Here is a 22,063-nt window from a genome sequence, read left to right as displayed (position 1 = left end):
TTAGAAAAATGTTCATATATCCATTAATATACATTTATATCTTCACTAAATTCAAGTGGCATGGCCAATATGATATATCTAGGCTTGTCTAGTTTTGAAGATCAATTAATACAATAAATTAACAGCACCATTGAAAAACTACAAACGGCATTTACACATTTCTGTATTCAAGACAGAAACAGAAAAAAAAGAAAAAAAGAATAGAGATGCCATTTTTATACATGTTTTACTGCCATTGCTACGACAGCACAAACCGTGTTTCATTGTAAGACCGTCATGTTGTGTAAGGTCGCTGATAGTAAACTGGGGTCTTAGCGGCAAATTGATTAAAGTGAATTGGTTTATGTGACTACAACACCCCCACACACCATTTCATTTTTAACATGTATTTACTGAAATCAAACCCCCTACTGACCAGGTGAAAATTCCTGTGTAGTGTTTCTTTGCAGTCTGAACATGCATCTGTTCTCCACTTGCCGTATTGCTCCCTATAGTCAATGACAAGCTCCTCATCTTGTAGCAGTGACAGCAATTTGAGCTTCCGTAGACCTGATCTTAGTCAAAAGGCTAACCAAGCGTCAGCAGCCTATGAGAGGGGTACAGTAAACATGTTATACTGTGTGAAATTGTTTTCGTGAACAAGAAACCTAACGTGCATGAAAAGCATTTTGTTCCTGTGTCACTTGTGATTTAAAGCAATAAAAAGATAAGAGACTAGCTTCTAGAAAATAAGGGTTTAATACGCAAAGCAAACACACTCAGCAAGGGTGCACCGCTGCATCGAGACCCACAACAAGACGTAAACACACACAACTATTTTTGAACCCAAGTAAATCAGGGGAGAGCGCGAACGCAGTCCCCCACTACCAGAAATTATGCAGTCGAGATTCCCACATTTGGGGAATTCGCAGGGGTCAGCACAACCGGAGTGCAATGGCTGAGCCTCGCCCTGGGTGAACCACCTTCTTGATCATGGTATCTCCCCTGCCAGGTAAGTATGAATTCCTCGTCCACACGGCGAACACATGATCAAAAGACTTAGTATTCACTCAGATGGTAGGATCCCCGCTCAATACGCAACTAAACACAATCTAAAAGCAAACTGAATACATACCTACAGAAGAACGACGTATTGTTTGAAAAGAACATTTATGGGCTGTTATCTCGTCGATTTAAACGAAACGGAGAAGAGGCTTCCCATGATGCACTGCTTCCGAATACGTAATGAGCCATGAGGACGCGTGGACGTTGTTTCTATTTTCGTGTGTGGAGCAAACTCTTCACGTGAGCGAAATTCACAACGGGCGAACATGCTGGACTAACGTATTGCTGCGCCGTATAGAGAAATGGTGCTTTCGCTAGCTTGGTGATTCAAAATCCACACAGAATTGTTGAGAAAATTACCAAGCATTGAAAGGAACAGAAACGCGCGTCGTGCCATTGACGACTTTCGTTTTAGCGAGATGAGCAAAACTCTCGTCATTTGTCCTCCAGAGCGTTGTCTGCTACAGGGTGGTATCTGTTCGCAATCAACGGCCGAAAAAAGAGGCGAGATCACTCAAGATTTTATACTGGGCACACTACGCTGCGCTACGCTTTTAAAGGGAACATTTCTCTTCATATACTGCAACGGGCGATCACTTGCAGTTGTTAAACAATACACACGGAGCTTATCCCTCCACAGAAACGTCTAGCCGACACACAGAAGATTCTTCCAAAGAGAAGAGACTGCCCTGAACAGGATGCGCGCGCGCGCGCAAACACACACAATAGAAAAATGTAAAAAAAAAAAAAAAAAAATAATAATAATAATAATAATAATAAATAATTAAAAAGTTTAAAAAAAAAATCAAACAACTGTTTTCTTATTTTCCCACAGAGCAAAGGAGGGAGGAGGTGCACCGTTCCCGGAGGTACTGCAATACCGGGTCGATGCGTGGAGTGGACGGAGCAAGCCCCTATTCCATCTCCCTGTTCCAAAAATCAATTTAATATATGGTCCCCGGGTAGGGGACGTATCAGATATTAAACTGATAAGAACAGATACTACACTTGATCTTAGCCAAAAGGCCGAGAAGCGATACCAGCCGCCTACCAAACCCAGGGTAGCCATTCAAGGCATCGAGAATGACCCTTACGGCGATAAAACTACGCATCACGGATTTTCACAAAAACACTAGGAACCTATACTACTATTCAGGTTCCATTACGAATTGCCCGAGAAACGTCGTGCTACACGTAGTCCGGGGACCTGAAAACTCAAGTCTTTCATAACATTAAATATGGTTGCTCGCCGACCAATCAAATACAAGTAGTCTAGATCAAGTCTTGCCTCTGCTACCTCTCCTTTATTAATAGTTTAGACACCAAATACCTGTTCTGGATTTCGACTTAACACCACTGAAGCACGAAAGTCTGTTCACTGATAAAATAATAAATATCAGCGGCATCAAAGGTTTAAATGCGCTTCCGTATCCCTCTCGTGGTTAGACCATAGACAGTACACACACACACACGTGGGCTGGACGACAGCGAAGCCACCGTGTCTCTGGCGCCCTCTATTGGCTGGATGCGGGATAACCGAACCCCGCCTATTCCCATATAAGTGAACGGCTCAGACACTCATTGTAAATTAAACATCTAGAAATTAGAAACCTCTAGACCTGCAGCACCACACTTTCAGACCGCACCATCAGCTTCATGTGACATTGTTGGGTTTTTTAGCACCGAAGTGTATACAGTACGTAATAACAAGTGCAAGTGCGGCGGTAGTCTGGTTCCAGGAGGAACTTGTCAACCTAGCGTACGGCCATGTTCCAGATAAAAGGAATACTTGAATAACCATCATTTTTAAGAGAGTGTATGACTTCCAAACACTGGGGGAAACGGGCCAAAACCGATATATACTAGCAAGCTAATAAACTACAACACCCATTAACGAGTTCTTCCCTTTACAAAACTAGCACATGAACGTTTGCTAGGTCAACAAGTTTCTCTCGTACAAAACTACCGCTCCACTAGCACTTGAAAGCTTAAGTGCTAGTCTTCACATAATTTGGGGGTGGGTGCAATCGTGTTCTGTGCATATCCCCTCACATCAACATATCACATTTATAAAAAGCAACACCGACCAGTTTAACCTCTGTGTGCACCTCCAATTTAAGCGATTTATACTTCTACACTATAACACTAGCTATCTGAAACTATACATATAGCACAATGATCATTCGTCATTCAAATTGAATTAGACACTTGGGCCAAGACAGTCATTCAAATCCAGGCGCCCCCGCCCTCGCCCCCCCTCCCCCTCCTCGTTATTTAGCTTCCATGTGAGCTCATCTAAATTTAAAAAAAAAAAAAAAGGATTTTCCGCTAGGTGTCATAGACATCTCCAAAGTGCCCCCGGACCTCTCCGATTGCACAAAAAGCCGTCAGCCACCATACATCCAAGATTTGTTTCGCAAAAACATCACAACGATGTTTGACAACGTAGTAAAAACAATATTAGTTTCATTGCTAAAAGGATACACGATAGTAGCTTCACTGCTAATAGGATAAAAAGTTATACCGGGGAGAACACATTGTAAATACTGTAAATAAATAGTACGCATTCTCTTATGTACAAACGTTCATTTAGACTTACGAAAGCCGAGCCATTTCCCAGCGGGAAACATTTGTAATGGAAACATCGTAGTCCATGTTCGAAGCTACTGAACCGTCACGCTCCGCTTCCAGCTCATATGTGCACGCAAACAACTCCACGTTTACTTCATCTAAAGTAAACCTCTTCCTTTCCATGATGTCCAAATGTATTAGCGATCAAATCATCCAGTAAATATATCGACGACAACACCAGTTTCACCAAACAGCTTCACACGCGTACGCTACATCTTATCTGGCTACAGCGCAGCAGAGGTCTATTGTTTTGCGCATTGCCGCCCTCCCCCCTCACACCCCCTCCAAATCCACAAAGTGAACGGAAAAAAAACACGAAAACAAGCACCAGCAACAGATGACGGTAACTTACCTGTACTGTGCGGGTACTGCCTGCTCTGATTGGTCAGCTCGTCCACGTTCTGCTCGCTGAACCCACAGAACGATTCCGCCCCTACACGTCTCGCCTGTCCTTCAGTCTGCGCTCGAAAACGACGTAAAATCCAGCTGTTTAACAAGAATGAATTATGCCGAGTTAATGATTAAAGATTTCAACTGATAATTTGTCAGATTTATCTGCAGGCGAACTCTTGTGTATTGCCATGTTTTGTTTTGTTTTGTTTTTAAGCGCAATACATTTTCAAGCAGCACTCGCGAAATCATTAGTTTTAGAAAATCTTCCATCTTAGAATTCATTAAGTTTATGCTGGTTTCGAAGCTCTTCGCCGTCCCGCAACAGTGAACTGGGACTGCGACATTAATTAGCCAGCTAGCTACAGCATGTAATCATAAAACCAATTGCACCGATGTAAATATAAATCCACATTCACGTGAACATTATTTAACATTTAGTGATGTAAAAAAAAAAACCCCATATCGCCATATTTCCGCGCAACGTAATCTAAAATTGAACCTGCAGCCGATTAACAAAACCATTCCAACACGCTAAGATTAATTGGGCTCGTTACCCGATCTCGAGCAATGGGTCTACGGGTTAGCTACAGCCAACAATTCGACACCGGAACACTCGTTGTAGCTAGCACACACCTTGTTTGCTTCAAACATCCTAAAACACAAACAGTAAAGCATACTTACAGGCTGTGAGCCGCCGAGTCACACACGGTTGTAACAGCTGCCGAGGCACGGAGTAAGAGAGATGAAAAACCAGGATCGAACTTCACACGGGTTTTGAAGCTGTCCTCCTTGAAGTACATTTACGGCATTTAGCAGACGCTCTTATCCAGAGCGGCTTACAAAAGTGCTTTGTCATTTACTCATAGAATACATCCTAGTACAGTACAGTAGGTTAGAATCAAACATGCCAATGAACTAGAATACTGTAGAAATACAGGGACGAATGCTGACACCTAGAAGTACAAAATACATAAGGTCTATTTTAAACAATGATGGGTGCTATAAACAATACGTGCCAGAGTTTGTTAAACAACATAAACCATACCCTACAATAAGTACTAAATTAGTCAGTCAATATGGGAGCAGTGTCAGTTGTCCTTTAGATATTCTGCAAATAGATGGGTCTTCAGTCCGCGTTTGAAGACTGCAAGGGACTCTGCTGTCTGGACAGCAGTTGGGAGTTCATTCCACCATCTCGGAGCCAGGACGGAAAAGAGTCTCGATGCTTGTCGTCCATGAGACCTGAAGCAAGGTATTTCAAGCCGAGCCGTGCTTGAGGTACGGATCGGGCTTTGACCGTTGACCTCATGTATGAAGAGGCTGGTCCATTTTTGGCTTTGTAGGCAAGCATCAAGGTATTAAATCTGATGCGTGCAGCTACAGGGAGCCAATGAAGGGAGCGCAGCTGTGGAGTAACATGTGTGAACGTCGGAAGATTGAAGACCAGTCGTGCTGCTGCATTCTGGACAAATTGTAGAGGTTTGATGGCTCTTAGAGGAAGATCAGCAAGTAGCGAGTTGCAGTAGTCTAGCTTTGAGATCACAAGAGACTGCACAAGCTTCCTGCGAGAGAAACGGTCGAATCCTTGGTATGTTACAAAGGAGGACTCTGCAAGACCGGGTTAGATTAGAAACATGAGTTGACAACGACAACTGGTTGTCCAAAGTTATGCCCAGGGAGTTCTCAAAGGAAACAGCAAGCTCATGGTAAGGCTTGGGAGTACCTGGGATGAACAGAAGCTCGGTTTTACTGGGGTTGAGCTTCAAGTGGTGGGCTGTCATCCATGACGCGATGTCAGTCAAGCGTGCTGAGATACGTCTGGAGACCTGCGTGTCAGAGGTTGGAAAAGAAAGAAATAATTGAGCGTCATCAGCATAGCAGTGGTAGGAGAAACCATGAGCAGATATTACATCACCAAGAGAATCGGTACCACCCTGGCGGTTTTGAATGCAGTAGGCACGTATCCAGAAGATAAGCAGTTGTTGACGATGACAGAGACGAAAGGAAGCAGATCTTTTGCGATTGTCTAGAACAGAGCGCAAGGAATTGGATCCAGCGGACATGTAGTCAGGAAGTCAGGAGTTGAAGAATTTCATCTGAAGAGAGAGGAGACAGAGAAGTCAGAGAGTTGGATGTTGGGGAATGCACATCGGTTGGAGGAGTGGGTAACAGAGCAGTGGAAGAAACAGTGGTAAAAATTCATTTCAACCACTGACTTCTTCATGGTTCTACCTTTGGCAGAGCATACAAAGGAGATTTCCCGTCACAACCCAGAACGCCAAATATCTTGAACCAAGTTTCCCATAGGCCCCTGCCTACTCAATTCACAACGTACGCAACCTCAAGCTCTTCCCAGGTAGACACCTCCCTTCACGACGGTGAGGTCAACACAGCGAACCAACCCCTTCAAGCTCAATTTTAAAGCAACCATTTTCAAAACCTCTTTAGACATATAATCATATTGGCCTCCCCGGTGACGTAGGCCATGCCATGCCTACATTTGTGAAGCATTTCATAACTTGGGGGAAACTCATAACAGATTCTCTGTTCACACAGATGTGATATAAAAGACAAAGAAGTTTTATTTTATCTTTTTTTTTTTTTTTGTATGAACTTGTGTTCGACTCTGCTCCTGCCTGACACACTCACCTCTCGGGTCTGTGTTGAAGGACACTCATGGAGCAATACATTTAATGTAAAAAGGAACCTGTGAAATATTTACCCAATTTTTAAAACCAGATTAAGTAGTAGATTTCCAATGTTTTACACTTCGGCAGTACACGGCAAAGGCGATCGCTGTAACTATGTGGCCTAGGTCCCCAGGCCTGCACTGAGGCATACTCAATAAGCAAGCATTTCATTTGCTCTTGAGTACGCAAAATCTGTAACTCAATTTAAAAATGGATTGTAGGTGGGATTTTGCATAACTTGGATTGGTGGAGTCACGAATACTATAGAACCACGTGATCCAATCCCCTCATTTCAGGTCCATATTAAACTTTCTCCTGGGGAGGAAATGGTCCAAAGTCAAAATTGCAAAACATTATGCTTGGTGATCCTAGCAACACCAAGCTGGAAACAGGGAAATTCACTTACACAGTCTTCTGTATGCAGTGATAAAATCATGAAAAGATTTACACGTTTCACTTTGCGAACAAGGTGGATGAACCGTCTGCCTTACTGAACAACCAGTGGATGTACAGGGAGCGTACCTAGCGTGGGAGTTCTCCTACTCCACTGCTGTAGTTGTTTACGTCCCTCCGTGGGCTGTGTCGAAGAGCGCTAGCGACATCTTTCACTCGGTCATCGCGGGACTTCAGAGAAAACATTCCAACGCCCTCTTATTGATCTGTGTTTATTTCAGTCATGTCTCCTTTTCTCCTGTCCTCACCAACTTTAAACAGTATGTTAACCGTGCAACGAGAGGGCATAACCTTTTGGACCATTTTTTACGTCAACGTGAAAAAAAGCATAGAAAACGGGTCCGAACAACACAGCAGATGTGTTGAATGGGATGAAAAGCTTGACAGTCTGTAGAGTACAAGGAGATCAGGCATTTGCATCTGAACTTAATCTAATGTTTCAACAGGTTTGACACAACCCCCACCACTGTGTGCTCAGACGGTGAGACTAGGTCTCCACCCAACCTGCCCCCATTCACACCTCTGTTGGAGTCCCTGCTCTATGACCCATCAACACCCCTGTCACCCTCTCTGCTCTCAGCAGACTTCTGACCCCAGAGGACAGCCTCGTTCCTGCCAATAGCTCCCTTCAAAACAACATTAAAATAACACTTGACCAGGACCAATTCTGCCATCCTCCCTTCATCTCTTCCCCCACAATCAGGAATTCTTAGCTCCCTGCATACTCCCTCATCACCCAGCCCTACCTTCACCATCGTCCAGGTAAAGCGGGAGCTCTACGGGCTTCACAGTCACAGAGCTAGTGGGCCTGATGACATCTGTACTCCTAAAGAATTTTAAAAGTGAACACAACACACAGAATTAAAACAAGAAGCTTGCCATATAAATATGAGCTAAGAATCTTTGATGATGGGAGGTACACTGTTCACAGAGGTGCTGCGATACTGGGTCTGTGTGTGGAGTGGATGGAACAAGCCCCTATTCCATCTCCCTGTTCCAAAAATCTATTTAATATATGGTCTCCAGGTAGGGGACCGGAATTACAAATAGCAAACCTCTGCAGAAAAATCATCAAACAATACCTATGTTATATGCAGACATGCTAATGCTAATGGTACTGATGAGGAAACCACACCCTCGAATCAGAATTTAAATTGCCCAATTTGTATTATTATTTTTTTTTACCTGCTAGTCTCCACAGTAACCTCTGCTGGCTTGAAAGCAAAAGACAGCCACACGCAGGGAGAAATACTAGAGTACCAACTATATAAACAAGGCAGTACGTCCTTCAAGAAGAGAATAGATTGAATATGATTGAATGTGAAGGCAAACTTTGCCTGTCTTTTCAGACTGAAGCCCTAGATCTGGTCCACAGCCATCCTAATATACATGTTTAACACACAAACTGTCTTTTTTAAATTGGTTGTGCCTCACATCATTTGTATCAGATATTTCTAAAATGTTGCTTCCCTTTCTAGTGCTGTTAGTTTTAGTGAACTCTAACCTTATCACAAAGCCTCGTTGGGTGTTCTTTAGTTTAAATCGTACTTCTCATTCATTCTATCTTTTTCAACCGTGCCATCATTCCTCCAGATTCAAAGGGGACAAAGAAAACACATGATCTGGATGTCTGTCACAATTATCCTAAATTAAGTGCAATTGACATGCTAGTGACCAGCAATGGCCGCCTGACGACTGATGAACAAATAAGCAAACTAAAAACGACTTCTGCATTAAAACAATTCGACATGTAAGCGGGGTGTTAATGGATGGCTTGTTCCTTTTCATTTTTGCTATGCTCCTGGAGGGCTTAGACCCCCATTCACACTCACGCGTCTGCCGTTAACTATCGGCAGAGGAAAAACAAAAAACAAAAACAGTTGCTTTCCCTTATGGTAATTCCTGGTTTAAAATTCTAGCTAGGTCACTTTGTCCGTGGAAAGTCATTGGGCGTGAATGACGTCACACGACCCGTTTATTTACATTTAGCTAACGCGTTTATCCAAAGCAACTTATAATTACAAACGAGTACAGCTTGAGCTACTAGGTTAAGGGTCTCGGCTCAGGTGCCCAAGTTGAACCAGCAACCTTTTGATTGCTAGACAAATGCCTTAATCACTGAGCCACCACTGCCTCAAAGCCAATCAAAAATTATTTATTAGACTTTGGACCGAATTTATTGTATCTGTCACATCTTTCTCTGCATTAGCTTGGCGCCAACTCAAAACCAGCCCAACGATCTTGTGAGACACAAGTTAGCAGAAACACAAAAGATCGACGAGCCTTATTTATGTGCTTTACATAAGTACCAGCTTCATGGAGGAAGCTTCTGAATATGCTGAACATAATCGTGGACCTTATTTCTCGTCTCCAAATAGCGGACTAGGCGGCTGACTACCTTTCGTCTTTAATTGGTATCTCAAAATGTTTTCATCATACACTATGTCATATTGCAGCCAACGTCTATACAGACGCACGTACTTGGGCAACATACGCCATACATTGGTTTAAAACTAGGCCTACATTTTCAAATCACATATGACCAAAAGGCCGAGATAGAGCACAGTTTCTCAGGAAGAAAACAAAAGGACACGTGCGCTATTGCGTTTAATGTTTTCATATCTGCCACTAGCCTCTATTCGTGGCAAGCAGTTTATTAAACGACCAAGATATTTTAGCTGATTGTCGTCTCATCAACAGTCACGCAAAAGAACGTCTAGCAGTCATTGGCCTGTGGCCTCGGTAAACCGCTGCAAATGTTACTTTAAACACGTACCTATCGACTGCCGTTACAAGCAAAAGCAATTTCCATACTTCGAACTTAGCACTGCTTTTAAACAGTCAGATCACGCCAAAAGATTGTTTTATTCCGAAAGAAATTAAACAATTCTAACGCGTTTGTTCAAAAGGGCGATTTTAGGCTTACGGTGAAAAAACTTGTGACGCGCACTATTACTGAGAGTAGTTTCTCTCTACAAAAACGTACCGTTACACAAATGATTCTGCTTTGAACAGCACTTCTCCCCATTTCCCTAATATTATTATATACTATATTTACATAGCATGTTATTTTCCAAGAAAAATGCTTACCTCACATTATACGTGCGTCTGATTCAGAGCGGGTCTTAAATTTAGGCCTGCAAAGTAAATCCGCGTCACGGCAAGAGGATCTGCAGTTCGGTTCTACGTTTGGCAACTACTAAGTGCATCATTTCTAAAGACTAATTCCTCATACGTGCGATTATCAAGCAGATTTGGCATCACGTCCTACACAAGTGAGAGATTAGAGAGCTAGAGGCTTCCTGGTTGACTAAAACTGCGGGCATGATTTTATTTTAGGCTTTCTATCTGAAATAGTCAACTTACTCAGTACTAAAAACACATCCTTCAAAACCTAGGTAAAACGTAGCTTCAAAATGAATCCCTGAGCCATTTATATTTTTCTTCTTCATTTCTTTCTTTGTCCTTAAAATTGTTTTGTATTCATTTTGGCAGCTTGAATTTTGGGAAAGGGTTCAGGTTCCTCTTGTTCTTAACATTTAAAGGCTTCTAAATGTGTTGTGAAACAGGTAGTCAGAAGCCACAGCATTATCAGATGCTGATGCACGTCTAGCTTCCAGAATCTGCATATATTTTACAAATTGACAGGGAAAGATGATGGAAGGTAGGGATGAGTTTGATTTCCAAACTCAGTATAGGGCTGGGCTTCCCGTGGTTCTTTTTAAAAGAGAGGTATGCCTCATTTGAGTTGATCAAGTGTCTTCAAATAATCATTTTTATCCAGGTGACTACAAGCAAAGCAAAGCACCATATCCTTCATTTAATAGGTCAGTTACACTCCATGTTTATCAAAAGCATTTAATATTAATGGTCATAGTAATGCCACACAAATTCACAAAGTGTTTAAGACATGTCTGGCTCAGTTTGCTTTCTGTGTGAACTCACTAAAACAGTGCAGATTTTAAATAAATGACCACAAAAAGAAGAAATGATATATTGCAACAGGAAAAATAGATTTTTCTTTAGAAATGAAAGAGGAGTTCAAAGAGAACTCAGCACCTTCTATATCATAATTGTAACCAACATTTTCATTATGTGAAATAATTGATTCAAGCTTAAGACTAGAAATTAAAAAGAAATTACAGTTTATCAATCGAATGGGAAATTCGATTCACACTTATCCTCATTCCAGTAAAATGCCACAGTATTTACAGTTTGATGTGAACAAAACAAACAAACAAAAACTTCTCAATTTTTGGTTTATGACAACCAACCGCAGATAAATTCTGTATAACCAAGATTATGCCTCGGTCGTCATTGCAACTGTTTTCTCCCACAGACAATGTTTAAAACAAAATCAAGCGCCACTAAATGTGTCAATTCTTAAATGTAAAAAACAGCTCTGAATTTATTTCCCCCCTACAATACAAGGTAAAGGGCAGGGTAAACGGGGTCAAAAATGCAGCAATAAGAAGCGCTTACATTTCATTTTGCTGCTAATTTCAGTTACAAAAGTGGCTTTTTGCTCTTATACAAAATGGAGCTATAGTTATTAAAGAATTAACATATAGCCCAAGTTGGGAGTTTAAGGGACAATTTACTCTTGAATCTCTCCTTTAAAAAAAAAAAACTTACAGAGCAACAAGAATAATGGAAAACCTTAAAAAAAAAAAAAAAAAAGTATAAAAATAATCAAAAAAAAAATCAAGAGAATAAATCTGTATATTAAGCAAAAAAAGGAGAGGTAAAACACGATTCACTAAACAAATTCATGACTAATTGTTTTCTCACAAAAATCAAGAAAACATTCATGGAAAAGACCTTGTGCGATCCTAAAATGCTTTTTTCATGATAATAGATTCTCTTCCAATGGAAATAGCATGACAAAACACAAAGATTCTCAGTCACAGTAACTAAAATTGAAAAAAATCTCTTAAAACCTGTATATTTCGAACCATTAGAAACACGCATTTTATAAAATTCTTAATGCTTTAGAAAAATGTTCATATATCCATTAATATACATTTATATCTTCACTAAATTCAAGTGGCATGGCCAATATGATATATCTAGGCTTGTCTAGTTTTGAAGATAAATTAATACAATAAATTAACAGCACCATTGAAAAACTACAAACGGCATTTACACATTTCTGTATTCAAGACAGAAACAGAAAAAAAAGAAAAAAAGAATAGAGATGCCATTTTTATACATGTTTTACTGCCATTGCTACGACAGCACAAACCGTGTTTCATTGTAAGACCGTCATGTTGTGTAAGGTCGCTGATAGTAAACTGGGGTCTTAGCGGCAAATTGATTAAAGTGAATTGGTTTATGTGACTACAACACCCCCACACACCATTTCATTTTTAACATGTATTTACTGAAATCAAACCCCCTACTGACCAGGTGAAAATTCCTGTGTAGTGTTTCTTTGCAGTCTGAACATGCATCTGTTCTCCACTTGCCGTATTGCTCCCTATAGTCAATGACAAGCTCCTCATCTTGTAGCAGTGACAGCAATTTGAGCTTCCGTAGACCTGATCTTAGTCAAAAGGCTAACCAAGCGTCAGCAGCCTATGAGAGGGGTACAGTAAACATGTTATACTGTGTGAAATTGTTTTCGTGAACAAGAAACCTAACGTGCATGAAAAGCATTTTGTTCCTGTGTCACTTGTGATTTAAAGCAATAAAAAGATAAGAGACTAGCTTCTAGAAAATAAGGGTTTAATACGCAAAGCAAACACACTCAGCAAGGGTGCACCGCTGCATCGAGACCCACAACAAGACGTAAACACACACAACTATTTTTGAACCCAAGTAAATCAGGGGAGAGCGCGAACGCAGTCCCCCACTACCAGAAATTATGCAGTCGAGATTCCCACATTTGGGGAATTCGCAGGGGTCAGCACAACCGGAGTGCAATGGCTGAGCCTCGCCCTGGGTGAACCACCTTCTTGATCATGGTATCTCCCCTGCCAGGTAAGTATGAATTCCTCGTCCACACGGCGAACACATGATCAAAAGACTTAGTATTCACTCAGATGGTAGGATCCCCGCTCAATACGCAACTAAACACAATCTAAAAGCAAACTGAATACATACCTACAGAAGAACGACGTATTGTTTGAAAAGAACATTTATGGGCTGTTATCTCGTCGATTTAAACGAAACGGAGAAGAGGCTTCCCATGATGCACTGCTTCCGAATACGTAATGAGCCATGAGGACGCGTGGACGTTGTTTCTATTTTCGTGTGTGGAGCAAACTCTTCACGTGAGCGAAATTCACAACGGGCGAACATGCTGGACTAACGTATTGCTGCGCCGTATAGAGAAATGGTGCTTTCGCTAGCTTGGTGATTCAAAATCCACACAGAATTGTTGAGAAAATTACCAAGCATTGAAAGGAACAGAAACGCGCGTCGTGCCATTGACGACTTTCGTTTTAGCGAGATGAGCAAAACTCTCGTCATTTGTCCTCCAGAGCGTTGTCTGCTACAGGGTGGTATCTGTTCGCAATCAACGGCCGAAAAAAGAGGCGAGATCACTCAAGATTTTATACTGGGCACACTACGCTGCGCTACGCTTTTAAAGGGAACATTTCTCTTCATATACTGCAACGGGCGATCACTTGCAGTTGTTAAACAATACACACGGAGCTTATCCCTCCACAGAAACGTCTAGCCGACACACAGAAGATTCTTCCAAAGAGAAGAGACTGCCCTGAACAGGATGCGCGCGCGCGCGCAAACACACACAATAGAAAAATGTAAAAAAAAAAAATAATAATAATAATAATAATAATAATAAATAATTAAAAAGTTTAAAAAAAAAATCAAACAACTGTTTTCTTATTTTCCCACAGAGCAAAGGAGGGAGGAGGTGCACCGTTCCCGGAGGTACTGCAATACCGGGTCGATGCGTGGAGTGGACGGAGCAAGCCCCTATTCCATCTCCCTGTTCCAAAAATCAATTTAATATATGGTCCCCGGGTAGGGGACGTATCAGATATTAAACTGATAAGAACAGATTTTTTTTTTTTAACCATTTTATTCACCATTTCACATACAACAATCACGTGCATCAACAAATAAACACGTACAATAGTCAATATCATATACATACATATGTACGTATACATCCATGTTGTTTTTTAAAATTTCAAAATCAACATAATCAATACTTAAAAATTTACACAGTTTTATAAACCTAGTACATATCAACATCAACATTAAAAACATCAATGCTAATATCACTAAAAATCGCTTCTCGGCCTTCTACTAAAAACAATTCCTCAGCGGGTCTCCCATCGTGTGTACACCTGTTTAAGAACTATTTATAATTATTAAAACAGGAACCCCCTTCCCATTTATCCCCCAGGCCCGCAAATTCACGGAAACCCGTGTTATTTAAAAAAACGTCCATACGTTTCCCGGGCTTCTGGGCATTCCCCCCCCCATCCCCCACAGAATCAAAATCTATGACCAGGGGGGAGGGAGACGGAAAACTCCCCGTGCTATCAGATCCGGGGGTAAAGGTCAGGGGGCCTTTGGGCGCCGCCTCACCCTTACCAGCCCTCTTCGCCTTCGACAATCGTGAATCTTCCCCGGGGATCCTCCAGCTGGCTCTCATCCTTTTCCGGACCACTGCCGGGGCCTTCTCAGTCTCCTGGGACCGCCCAGTCTCCAATTGTCCATTTTGTACCTGGAGTGCCTGATCCCGAGAGAGAGGCTCCTCGACTCTCTCCTCCTTCACAGGGTCCAGGATCTGTGCCTCAATCTCCTCTGGTCCTGCCTGTTCTCCAGTACTCGCCGGATCCTCCTCACAGTCCCGGGTTCCCCGGACCACAGCTGCCGCGTAGGTCCTACTACCCGGACAGGAGCGAGCCAGGTGTCCCTCGCTCCGACACCGGCGACATCTCCTGGGGCCCCTGCAGTCCCTGGCCAGATGTCCCTTCTCCAGGCAATTCAGGCACTCCAGCTCTGGGCAGTCCTCCATCTTATGTCCATGGCCCCGGCAGCTCCGGCAGAAAACCGGCTGGTCCCTGTAAAAAAGGTATCCCCGGTTACCGTCAATGGCGAAGAGGGCTGGAGGGTGCACCAGCCCACCTTTACCGTCCTCTTTAAAGGACATCTGGTACTGGTGGCGCCCATTCCAAATACCCAGCTCGTCCCGAACCATCCTCTCCCCTGGATGCACCGTATCGTACTCCTGGAGAAACCTGCGGATAAGATCCGTGGGGACGTGGGGATTGAAAACGTGGGTGGTAACCACCCGCCGTTTCCTATCCCACAAGGGGTCCACCACGTAGTACTTCCCCACGGGGTGGTGTTGTAATTCCACCCTCCAGTCCAGAACTCTGCGGTAGTTCTCCGTAGTGGAGAGCGTGACATCGTAGAACCCCAGGGGCCCATTCCGTTGAGCACAAATGAGGTCCCCCGGCGTCAGCCCCAGAACACCAAAAAGGACCTCCCGGATAAACAGGACCCTCTCCGTAGTGACCAGCAACGGCCCCCTTGAACAAATGCTAATGTAACCTTGTTTAAAAGCAAACTAAAAACGATTTTTGCATTAAAACAATTCGACATTTAGGCATGTGTTAATAGATGGATCAGACCCCCCATTCAAACTCACGGTGACGATGTCTGACGCTGATTATCGTCCTGTATTGCTTTGCTAAAATCTCAACTAGTTTGTGTCATGCAGAGAATGCTCCTGACCCCAGCATAAAAGTAAAGAAAATACTAAAAGTAAAAAGACAACATCCAAACAAAACCATTGACATTGTTCTGTGCTAATTCCTGGTGTAAAATTCATCCTGTCAGTGTGGAAAGTCATTGGCCGTGAGTGACGTCACATGGCATGGGTTTCGTTTATCAAAGCCAACAAGCATAAGAAGTGACATTTATTTACTTTCTTTCCTTGTCAAATTTAAATTAAATTGAATTTAATTTATCTGTGACATCTTTCTCTGCATTATCTTAGCACTATCTCAAAACCAGCCAAACCAGCGAAAACAATCTTCTAAGACAAGAGACAATAGACACATAAATATTATCAAGCTCTATTTATGTTTTGTTTTTTTTCAGAAGTGCCAGCTTCATCGAGAAAGCTATGCTGAAGATAATCATGGACCTTATTTATCGCCTTTAATTTGCATTTTAAAAATACACTAGATCTTAACCAAAAGGCTTAAATGGAGCATATTTTCTCATGTAGAAAACAACGTGCGCTGTAGCGTTTAATGTTTTAATATCTAGCCTCTTTTCATGACACAAACAAGAAATTGCCACCCAAATATTTAGAAAACAAAAGTTCCGTGGTCAGAAACTGAGCACTGATGAAGACTTAAAAATGACTAACACAAACTGTGCATGGTAACAGATGGGCTATCGTCTTTAATTGTACAACTTTGTAATAAATAAATATTTCGAATCATTTGGGTAGTGAGTATGTATCACTTAGCATTAGGCACTGTATCTTTTTTATTATGTAATGCCCTACCCACACATACGCACACAAACGCACCTACGCCTTTACTCACTTGTGTTAACAAACCATACATGGACAAGGATCAAAGGACATTGAATAGATTCAGAGACGTCCCCACAGTGTGTCTTTAGCTGCCACAGTAAAAGCAGCACAGTTTCTCTTCAGTACCCAGGCCTGATTTACTTAATTTATTATTTGGGCATAGCATAGGGTGTAGCTGTGGGTTTGGTCTAGGGAAGTTTTTCGGTCTTTATTTCTTTATCTAGAGTTTAGATGTAATCTGACTTAGATACGTTCATAGGATCTTATACTAATATACTAAACAGTCAAGATTGGCTTAAGAAAACGCCATCATTTTTAAAAGATGTGTTGTACAGGGAAGTGTGCCCGTTTAGTGGGTTTGATCCTGCTGCCCTCAGCATTTGCGTGTATGATAGCCAACCTGCTGCTGTTCTTCCCCAATGGGGAGAGTCTGAAGAATGACCAGATCTCTTTGCAGGTCTGGCTTATGGGAGGACTCCTCGGTGGAGGACTGTTTGTAAGTAATGCTGGACTTTAAAAATCTCCTTGTTTCTGTCTTCTTTCCCTTCTCTTTCTTCCTTTTTCAGAACAAAATCAAATTAACTTACCTCTTGTGTAATTGTATACTCTCTTTTAATATTCTCTATAATCTATACTCTCATAAACAGTTCATTTTTACATTTGACTTCGTTTTATTTTGAATAGACATAATTGTTCTATCATAGTGTCTTGTACACATATATTGACTTTTTTCACATTTGTACTTTTTTGGCCTTTATTTTTTTGGATAAATCCAGTTCTCTGCCCCCCCAGAATTTGACCAAGAATATGCTGAAAAAAATTATATAAAGCGTGATGGGGTTATTTTCAGACATAATTTTACTAAAACAATAATATTATGCTGCACAAAAAGTGCCAGAAATGGCTTAGGTCCCAGAGGGTTAATACAACCCACCCATCACATGGATAATACTACCCCCATCAGAGGGATAATATAACCCCTGCATCAGAGAGTTAATACAACCCCCTCCATCAGAGGGTCAATACTACCCCATCATCAGAGAGTTAATACTATCCCACCATCAGGAACTAAAATCTGGTGTCATATGAAGTTATATGAAGCAATCTGTATATGTAACATAATAAATAATATTACAATTACAGTCATAATGTAACCTATGTATGAAATATAACCTAGTGTTGTCTTGTAATTTAGCAACTGGCCTAAGGGCTGAGTTTTAAGCACTTTGTTCTACTTAGAAAAAATTAAATATAAATATGTATTGTTTGAAAATCTATATCTTTGAAATTTTAAAATTAATCTTTACCCAATTAACGTGAAACACATTTCAAATTAAAATGTGATGTTGCACATTGGAATGCTACACATCAGTAAATACATACTGCAATTCACTAAATTATATTAAATAAATTCACTAATTAGATAGAATTAAAGTTTGAAAAACAGGAAAGTAGTGAGGCAGGAAAATGTTTGAAAAAAATTGTTATATGACTTTCTTAATAGTGGGTCAGATGTATTATATTTCTAGAAAAAATTCAGAAATGTTGGCAGAAGACAAATGACTCCTCTGCATGATGTACTTTGGAATGAATACTGGCCTTGCACTTTGGAATAAAAAAACTCTCAATAGTAAAATTACACAAATACAGAATGAGATTAGATAAGGGAGCCTAATGTAGTGATCTATTACTATATACAGACATGTCTATAATGTAAGGCACTATGTATCAAACAGGTATTGTAAATTATGTTGTAAAAGTTATTTAATGTTTGTGTTTAATGATACGCTTCTTTGTTTCCATCAGATGCTGTGTCCAAGCTGTTCAGCTATCAGGGCTGGGGGCAAGGGTTGCTGTGGAAAGGGTTGCTGTGGGAACCGTTGCCGTGTAAGTGAACCCACTCCAGTAGTGAGGGAGGAAAAAAAGACTAAAAATATGCTGAACTCAAAGTAGATATGAAAAAAAGGGGAACATAAAAAACTGTAACCATGAAAGAGGAAATAAAGCAAGTTATCTGATGCTTGAATTGTTTTCACAACATTCCATAGAACAATTAACTCTGTAAATGAGTAATAGGAGCTACAGTAAATATACACATGCATCCTAGAATTAATCTAAAGTATAGAAATCTAGCCTCTATTTGAAGCTTTCCTTTAGTAAACTAAAATAAATAAATTACATTATTTTTATCATGTGAGTTAAGCTTAAGGTTAGGTTTATGTGTAAGTGTTTAATTACACTAATGCTGTGATAAACTATAATAGTGCATTGTTCAGTGGAACGTCAGGGGCACTGTGACAGTAATTGTGTGTCTATGTGTGTTCATGTGTATCTGTGTGTAGATGCTGAACTCTGTGTTTTCTTCTGCGTTTGGTCTGATTGGGGCAATATACAGTACCAGTGTTGCATCTGCTGCACTGGCTATAGGACCAAAATGCCAAGTAGCTGGCATGGAATGGAAGTATCCCTTTGAGGACATGCCCCAAGGGTAATGCAGCCCTAAACTATAAACACCCAAACAAATCCCTTCATTACACAGTGATACATGTTTCAATGTTCCGGTGCTACCGATTCCTTAAAAATAATTGAATTTATACAAGTTTGTTGACTAGAAAGCTTATTACATAAGTGCACTTTGTTCTGTAGCCTCTAGATGGCTCTTTATGAAAGCTTATTAAATAAGTGCACTTTGTTTTGTAGCCTCTAGATGGCTCTGTGTATAATGTAACTGTTATGGTTTATTACAGAAATCCTGTTCTGTGTAAACCACGTATTGCTGTATCTGGAATTTCAGAAACCTAGTCAGGATGACTTGAGTATTGGTTTTTACCTGGACTTCTGAATTTGTTGCAGACATTGTTATTTATTGATTGCTCGATAGATTTTAAACATGTGCATATGTAACATCTTTATTAACATCTCTAAATTTACATTGCTACTATTTATCCAGGAATTTATTCAAGTCTGCAACTTTAAAGTTTACTTGTTTTATGTTGCATTAGTGTCTATAGATTATGTAGCTAAGTTGAACCCTGATTGCACATAGCTTAGCTGTAAAAAGGTATCCCAATTACAACTTTAAAGGACATTATTTTTAAAAGCAAAGCAAGATACAAACCTCTCTCTTTTCCAAATGTATCAATCAACCTTAAGTCAGTCTCTCTCCCCCCCCGTGTGTGTGTGTGTGTGTGTGTGTGTGTATTTTGTTCTCTTGCTTCCTTTACAGGAACAACAGCTACTTGGTGGATAAATCTCTGTGGTCACTCTGTGAGTTCCCAGAGAATTCGGTCCTCTGGCACATTGTTCTCTTCTCCATCATACTGGGCTTGGGCATGCTGCAGGTCGTGCTCCTTGGAATACAGGTCATCAATGGCTGCCTGGGCTGCTTCTGCGGCGACTGCCGAAGCAGCAAGGATGTAAGTATCATATCTTTATCATTTTTATAATACACCATATTGGTCCAACAAGGAGTTGCATACTGTATGGTTGGGAGGGTATCAGTGGTTCATTTATCACTGATAAACTGAAGGGCAATTTGACATATGAGGCAGAAACATGATACCATCAACAGATGAAACTTCAACTTTCCAGACCTACTTTGTACCATTTGGCCCTGTGCACTCTGAGCATATGAAAACTGTTATAGTGACAGGCAGATTGTCATTGAACATACTACACACTAGGTATAATATTGAGTTTTCAGAGAGGTATTAGAAAATACCATTTGATTTATTTAATCAAGAATGAGATATTACTTTTTCTAAGTCAACTTATAGGTCCTAGTTAATTTTAAGATACACTGTGAAAGCTATTGTTATAAATACCAATTGAGTTTTTTCTTTGCTTTTCAGGATGAAGCAGGATTATGACCAAAAGATACTATCAGTGAATTCAACATAATTAAACATTCCAATGTCAGATGTCTTTAAACATTTCATATGTGTACATTGACTGTATGAACAGCAGCAACTTGCTTGATGTGCTAATTTAATTTTAGTGAAGATTTATTACAAAACATGTTTGTAGCAGCAAATAAACTTTAATTTGCCAGGTGATATATTTTTCATGCAAATGTCCTAAATGCATCTTAGTAATACAGAAATATGGAAATCATGTGTTTTACCAGTATATGTTTATTTGTACCTTTCTGTAAATTAAGCAGATGTTTAATACTGTATGATTGATCTGTAGTCAAAGCCAATGTTGTGTACTGTGCTATTTATTTTGTCATCATTAATTATTTAACTAGTTACATCAGAAACGCCTATGGATTATTAGTTTAAAATAAGTATATACCTGGATTTCCTGGGCTTTGTAAAAAAAATCACATAAGTTTTATTAGAGTGATACTCTAAATTATACACATAGCTAAGCTTCAAAATGAAATCATCATTTAAGTGTGTTCTTCTCAAATCATTTTTAAACAATGCCAGCCCACAGGAACATTTTAGCACCAGGTACATTTCTAATATCAGACATTACCACTGACCATAATTGGACACAACCTCAGGCAATTTCTATTGGAATGACTTTGCAGTGCTCTCACTGTTTAAATCCTGTTTGAAAGCAGGGTCAGACACCCACAGGTTAGAAGTGACATCCACAGCTGTACAAACATCTCGGCGGGACCTTTAATGATGGGTGTTCATCACATATTAGTTAACATCTGTGTAAGTGATGCTGAATCAGCAAAAATGGCAGACTACACAGGACTCAGTGCAGAGCCTTTGATCATAGAGTAACTCAAACTGCTGTGTCTGAATCAGTCAATAACAGGTCAACAAACTGGAGAAACCCTGCTTTTAGATTTGCTTCCACACACCAAGGATGATCCTACATATCCTGGACTTGAGTTAAGCATATACCTTTTGTTGCCACAGCAATAAAATTGTTACCCTATTGTTACCCTACAACTGTGCCAGCATTGAAGAGCACTGTAAACCTGCTAGGACAGCCCCACTAACTGATAATTGCAAACATGCCTTGCATGTTTTAGCCATATGTGGAGATAACTGCTGAGGTGCTTGTGTTGTAACAGGCTGAATGAATCATGGTCTTGTTCCAAATCAGGTGTAGATCCCTTTTTTAACCAAGGGGTCCTTTTGGGGCTCAGAGGGTTTGATTAGTGTGGCTTATGTGGCAGAAAAAGTATAAAAGTCTGGTAGCTCTCATTTGGTACCTGAGTACTTAAACTGTGTATTAAACTGGTTCTGAACTGTGCATTTCACCTGAAATTTCCTTATGCTGTAAGTGAAAGCAAATGCAAAGAGTTGAAAAAACATTGAGAGACACTGGAGGGAGAGATTGATTACAAGAG

At 40.6% G+C, this 22,063-nt stretch overlaps 2 protein-coding genes, 2 long non-coding RNA genes, 4 other non-coding genes and 1 pseudogene across 12 annotated transcripts in view; 1 reads left to right on the top strand and 8 right to left on the bottom strand.

Annotated features, from left to right (window-relative positions):
* Window positions 1-5,833, bottom strand: part of tmem88b (transmembrane protein 88 b) — a 112,630-nt gene extending 106,797 nt beyond the window's left edge. For all 3 annotated transcript variants that reach the window (XR_004777148.1, XR_004777149.1, XM_027022393.2), the window contains exons 1-3: window positions 5,792-5,833; window positions 4,750-4,856; window positions 4,028-4,161 (exon numbers count right to left, since the gene is read on the bottom strand). The gene's annotated coding sequence lies outside the window, so the exon portion shown is untranslated. The remainder of the gene's footprint in view (window positions 1-4,027; window positions 4,162-4,749; window positions 4,857-5,791) is intronic.
* Window positions 836-999, bottom strand: LOC113585097. The gene has a single exon (XR_003411471.1). It is a non-coding gene; the product is annotated as a U1 spliceosomal RNA (small nuclear RNA).
* Window positions 1,892-2,082, bottom strand: LOC118240309. The gene has a single exon (XR_004775344.1). It is a non-coding gene; the product is annotated as a U2 spliceosomal RNA (small nuclear RNA).
* A 22-nt stretch (window positions 5,834-5,855) lies between the features above and the next one.
* Window positions 5,856-10,508, bottom strand: LOC118240146. Of its 3 annotated transcripts, none has more exons than XR_004775313.1 (4): window positions 10,302-10,508; window positions 7,281-8,037; window positions 6,002-6,164; window positions 5,856-5,894 (listed from the first exon to the last, which is right to left on the bottom strand). It is a non-coding gene; the product is annotated as an uncharacterized LOC118240146 (long non-coding RNA). The 3 variants fall into 3 exon arrangements; XR_004775312.1 differs by lacking the exon at window positions 5,856-5,894 and having other exon boundaries at window positions 5,973-6,164; window positions 7,281-7,382; window positions 7,958-8,037; XR_004775311.1 differs by lacking the exon at window positions 5,856-5,894 and having other exon boundaries at window positions 5,973-6,164.
* On the bottom strand, window positions 8,123-8,241 carry LOC118240314 (annotated as a pseudogene).
* A 545-nt stretch (window positions 10,509-11,053) lies between the features above and the next one.
* On the bottom strand, window positions 11,054-13,979 carry LOC118240147. Its single transcript, XR_004775314.1, has 2 exons — window positions 13,317-13,979; window positions 11,054-12,788 (listed from the first exon to the last, which is right to left on the bottom strand). It is a non-coding gene; the product is annotated as an uncharacterized LOC118240147 (long non-coding RNA).
* LOC118240305 lies at window positions 13,038-13,201 on the bottom strand. Its single transcript, XR_004775341.1, has one exon. It is a non-coding gene; the product is annotated as a U1 spliceosomal RNA (small nuclear RNA).
* Window positions 13,980-14,089: 110 nt separating the features above from the next.
* LOC118240311 lies at window positions 14,090-14,287 on the bottom strand. The gene has a single exon (XR_004775345.1). It is a non-coding gene; the product is annotated as a U2 spliceosomal RNA (small nuclear RNA).
* A 2,781-nt stretch (window positions 14,288-17,068) lies between these two features.
* Window positions 17,069-20,859, top strand: tm4sf5 (transmembrane 4 L six family member 5). Its single transcript, XM_027031346.2, has 5 exons — window positions 17,069-17,242; window positions 18,553-18,633; window positions 19,089-19,234; window positions 19,973-20,162; window positions 20,598-20,859. The coding sequence occupies exons 1-5, from the start codon at window positions 17,069-17,071 to the stop codon at window positions 20,613-20,615; spliced, it is 609 nt and encodes a 202-aa protein (XP_026887147.1). The 3' UTR covers window positions 20,616-20,859.
* The last annotated feature ends 1,204 nt before the right edge of the window (window positions 20,860-22,063 follow it).

The sequence above is a fragment of the Electrophorus electricus genome, chromosome 19 (assembly GCF_013358815.1).
Source record: "Electrophorus electricus isolate fEleEle1 chromosome 19, fEleEle1.pri, whole genome shotgun sequence".
Taxonomy (NCBI): Eukaryota; Metazoa; Chordata; class Actinopteri; order Gymnotiformes; family Gymnotidae; genus Electrophorus; species Electrophorus electricus.
This window is presented reverse-complemented; position numbering and strand designations above follow the sequence as displayed.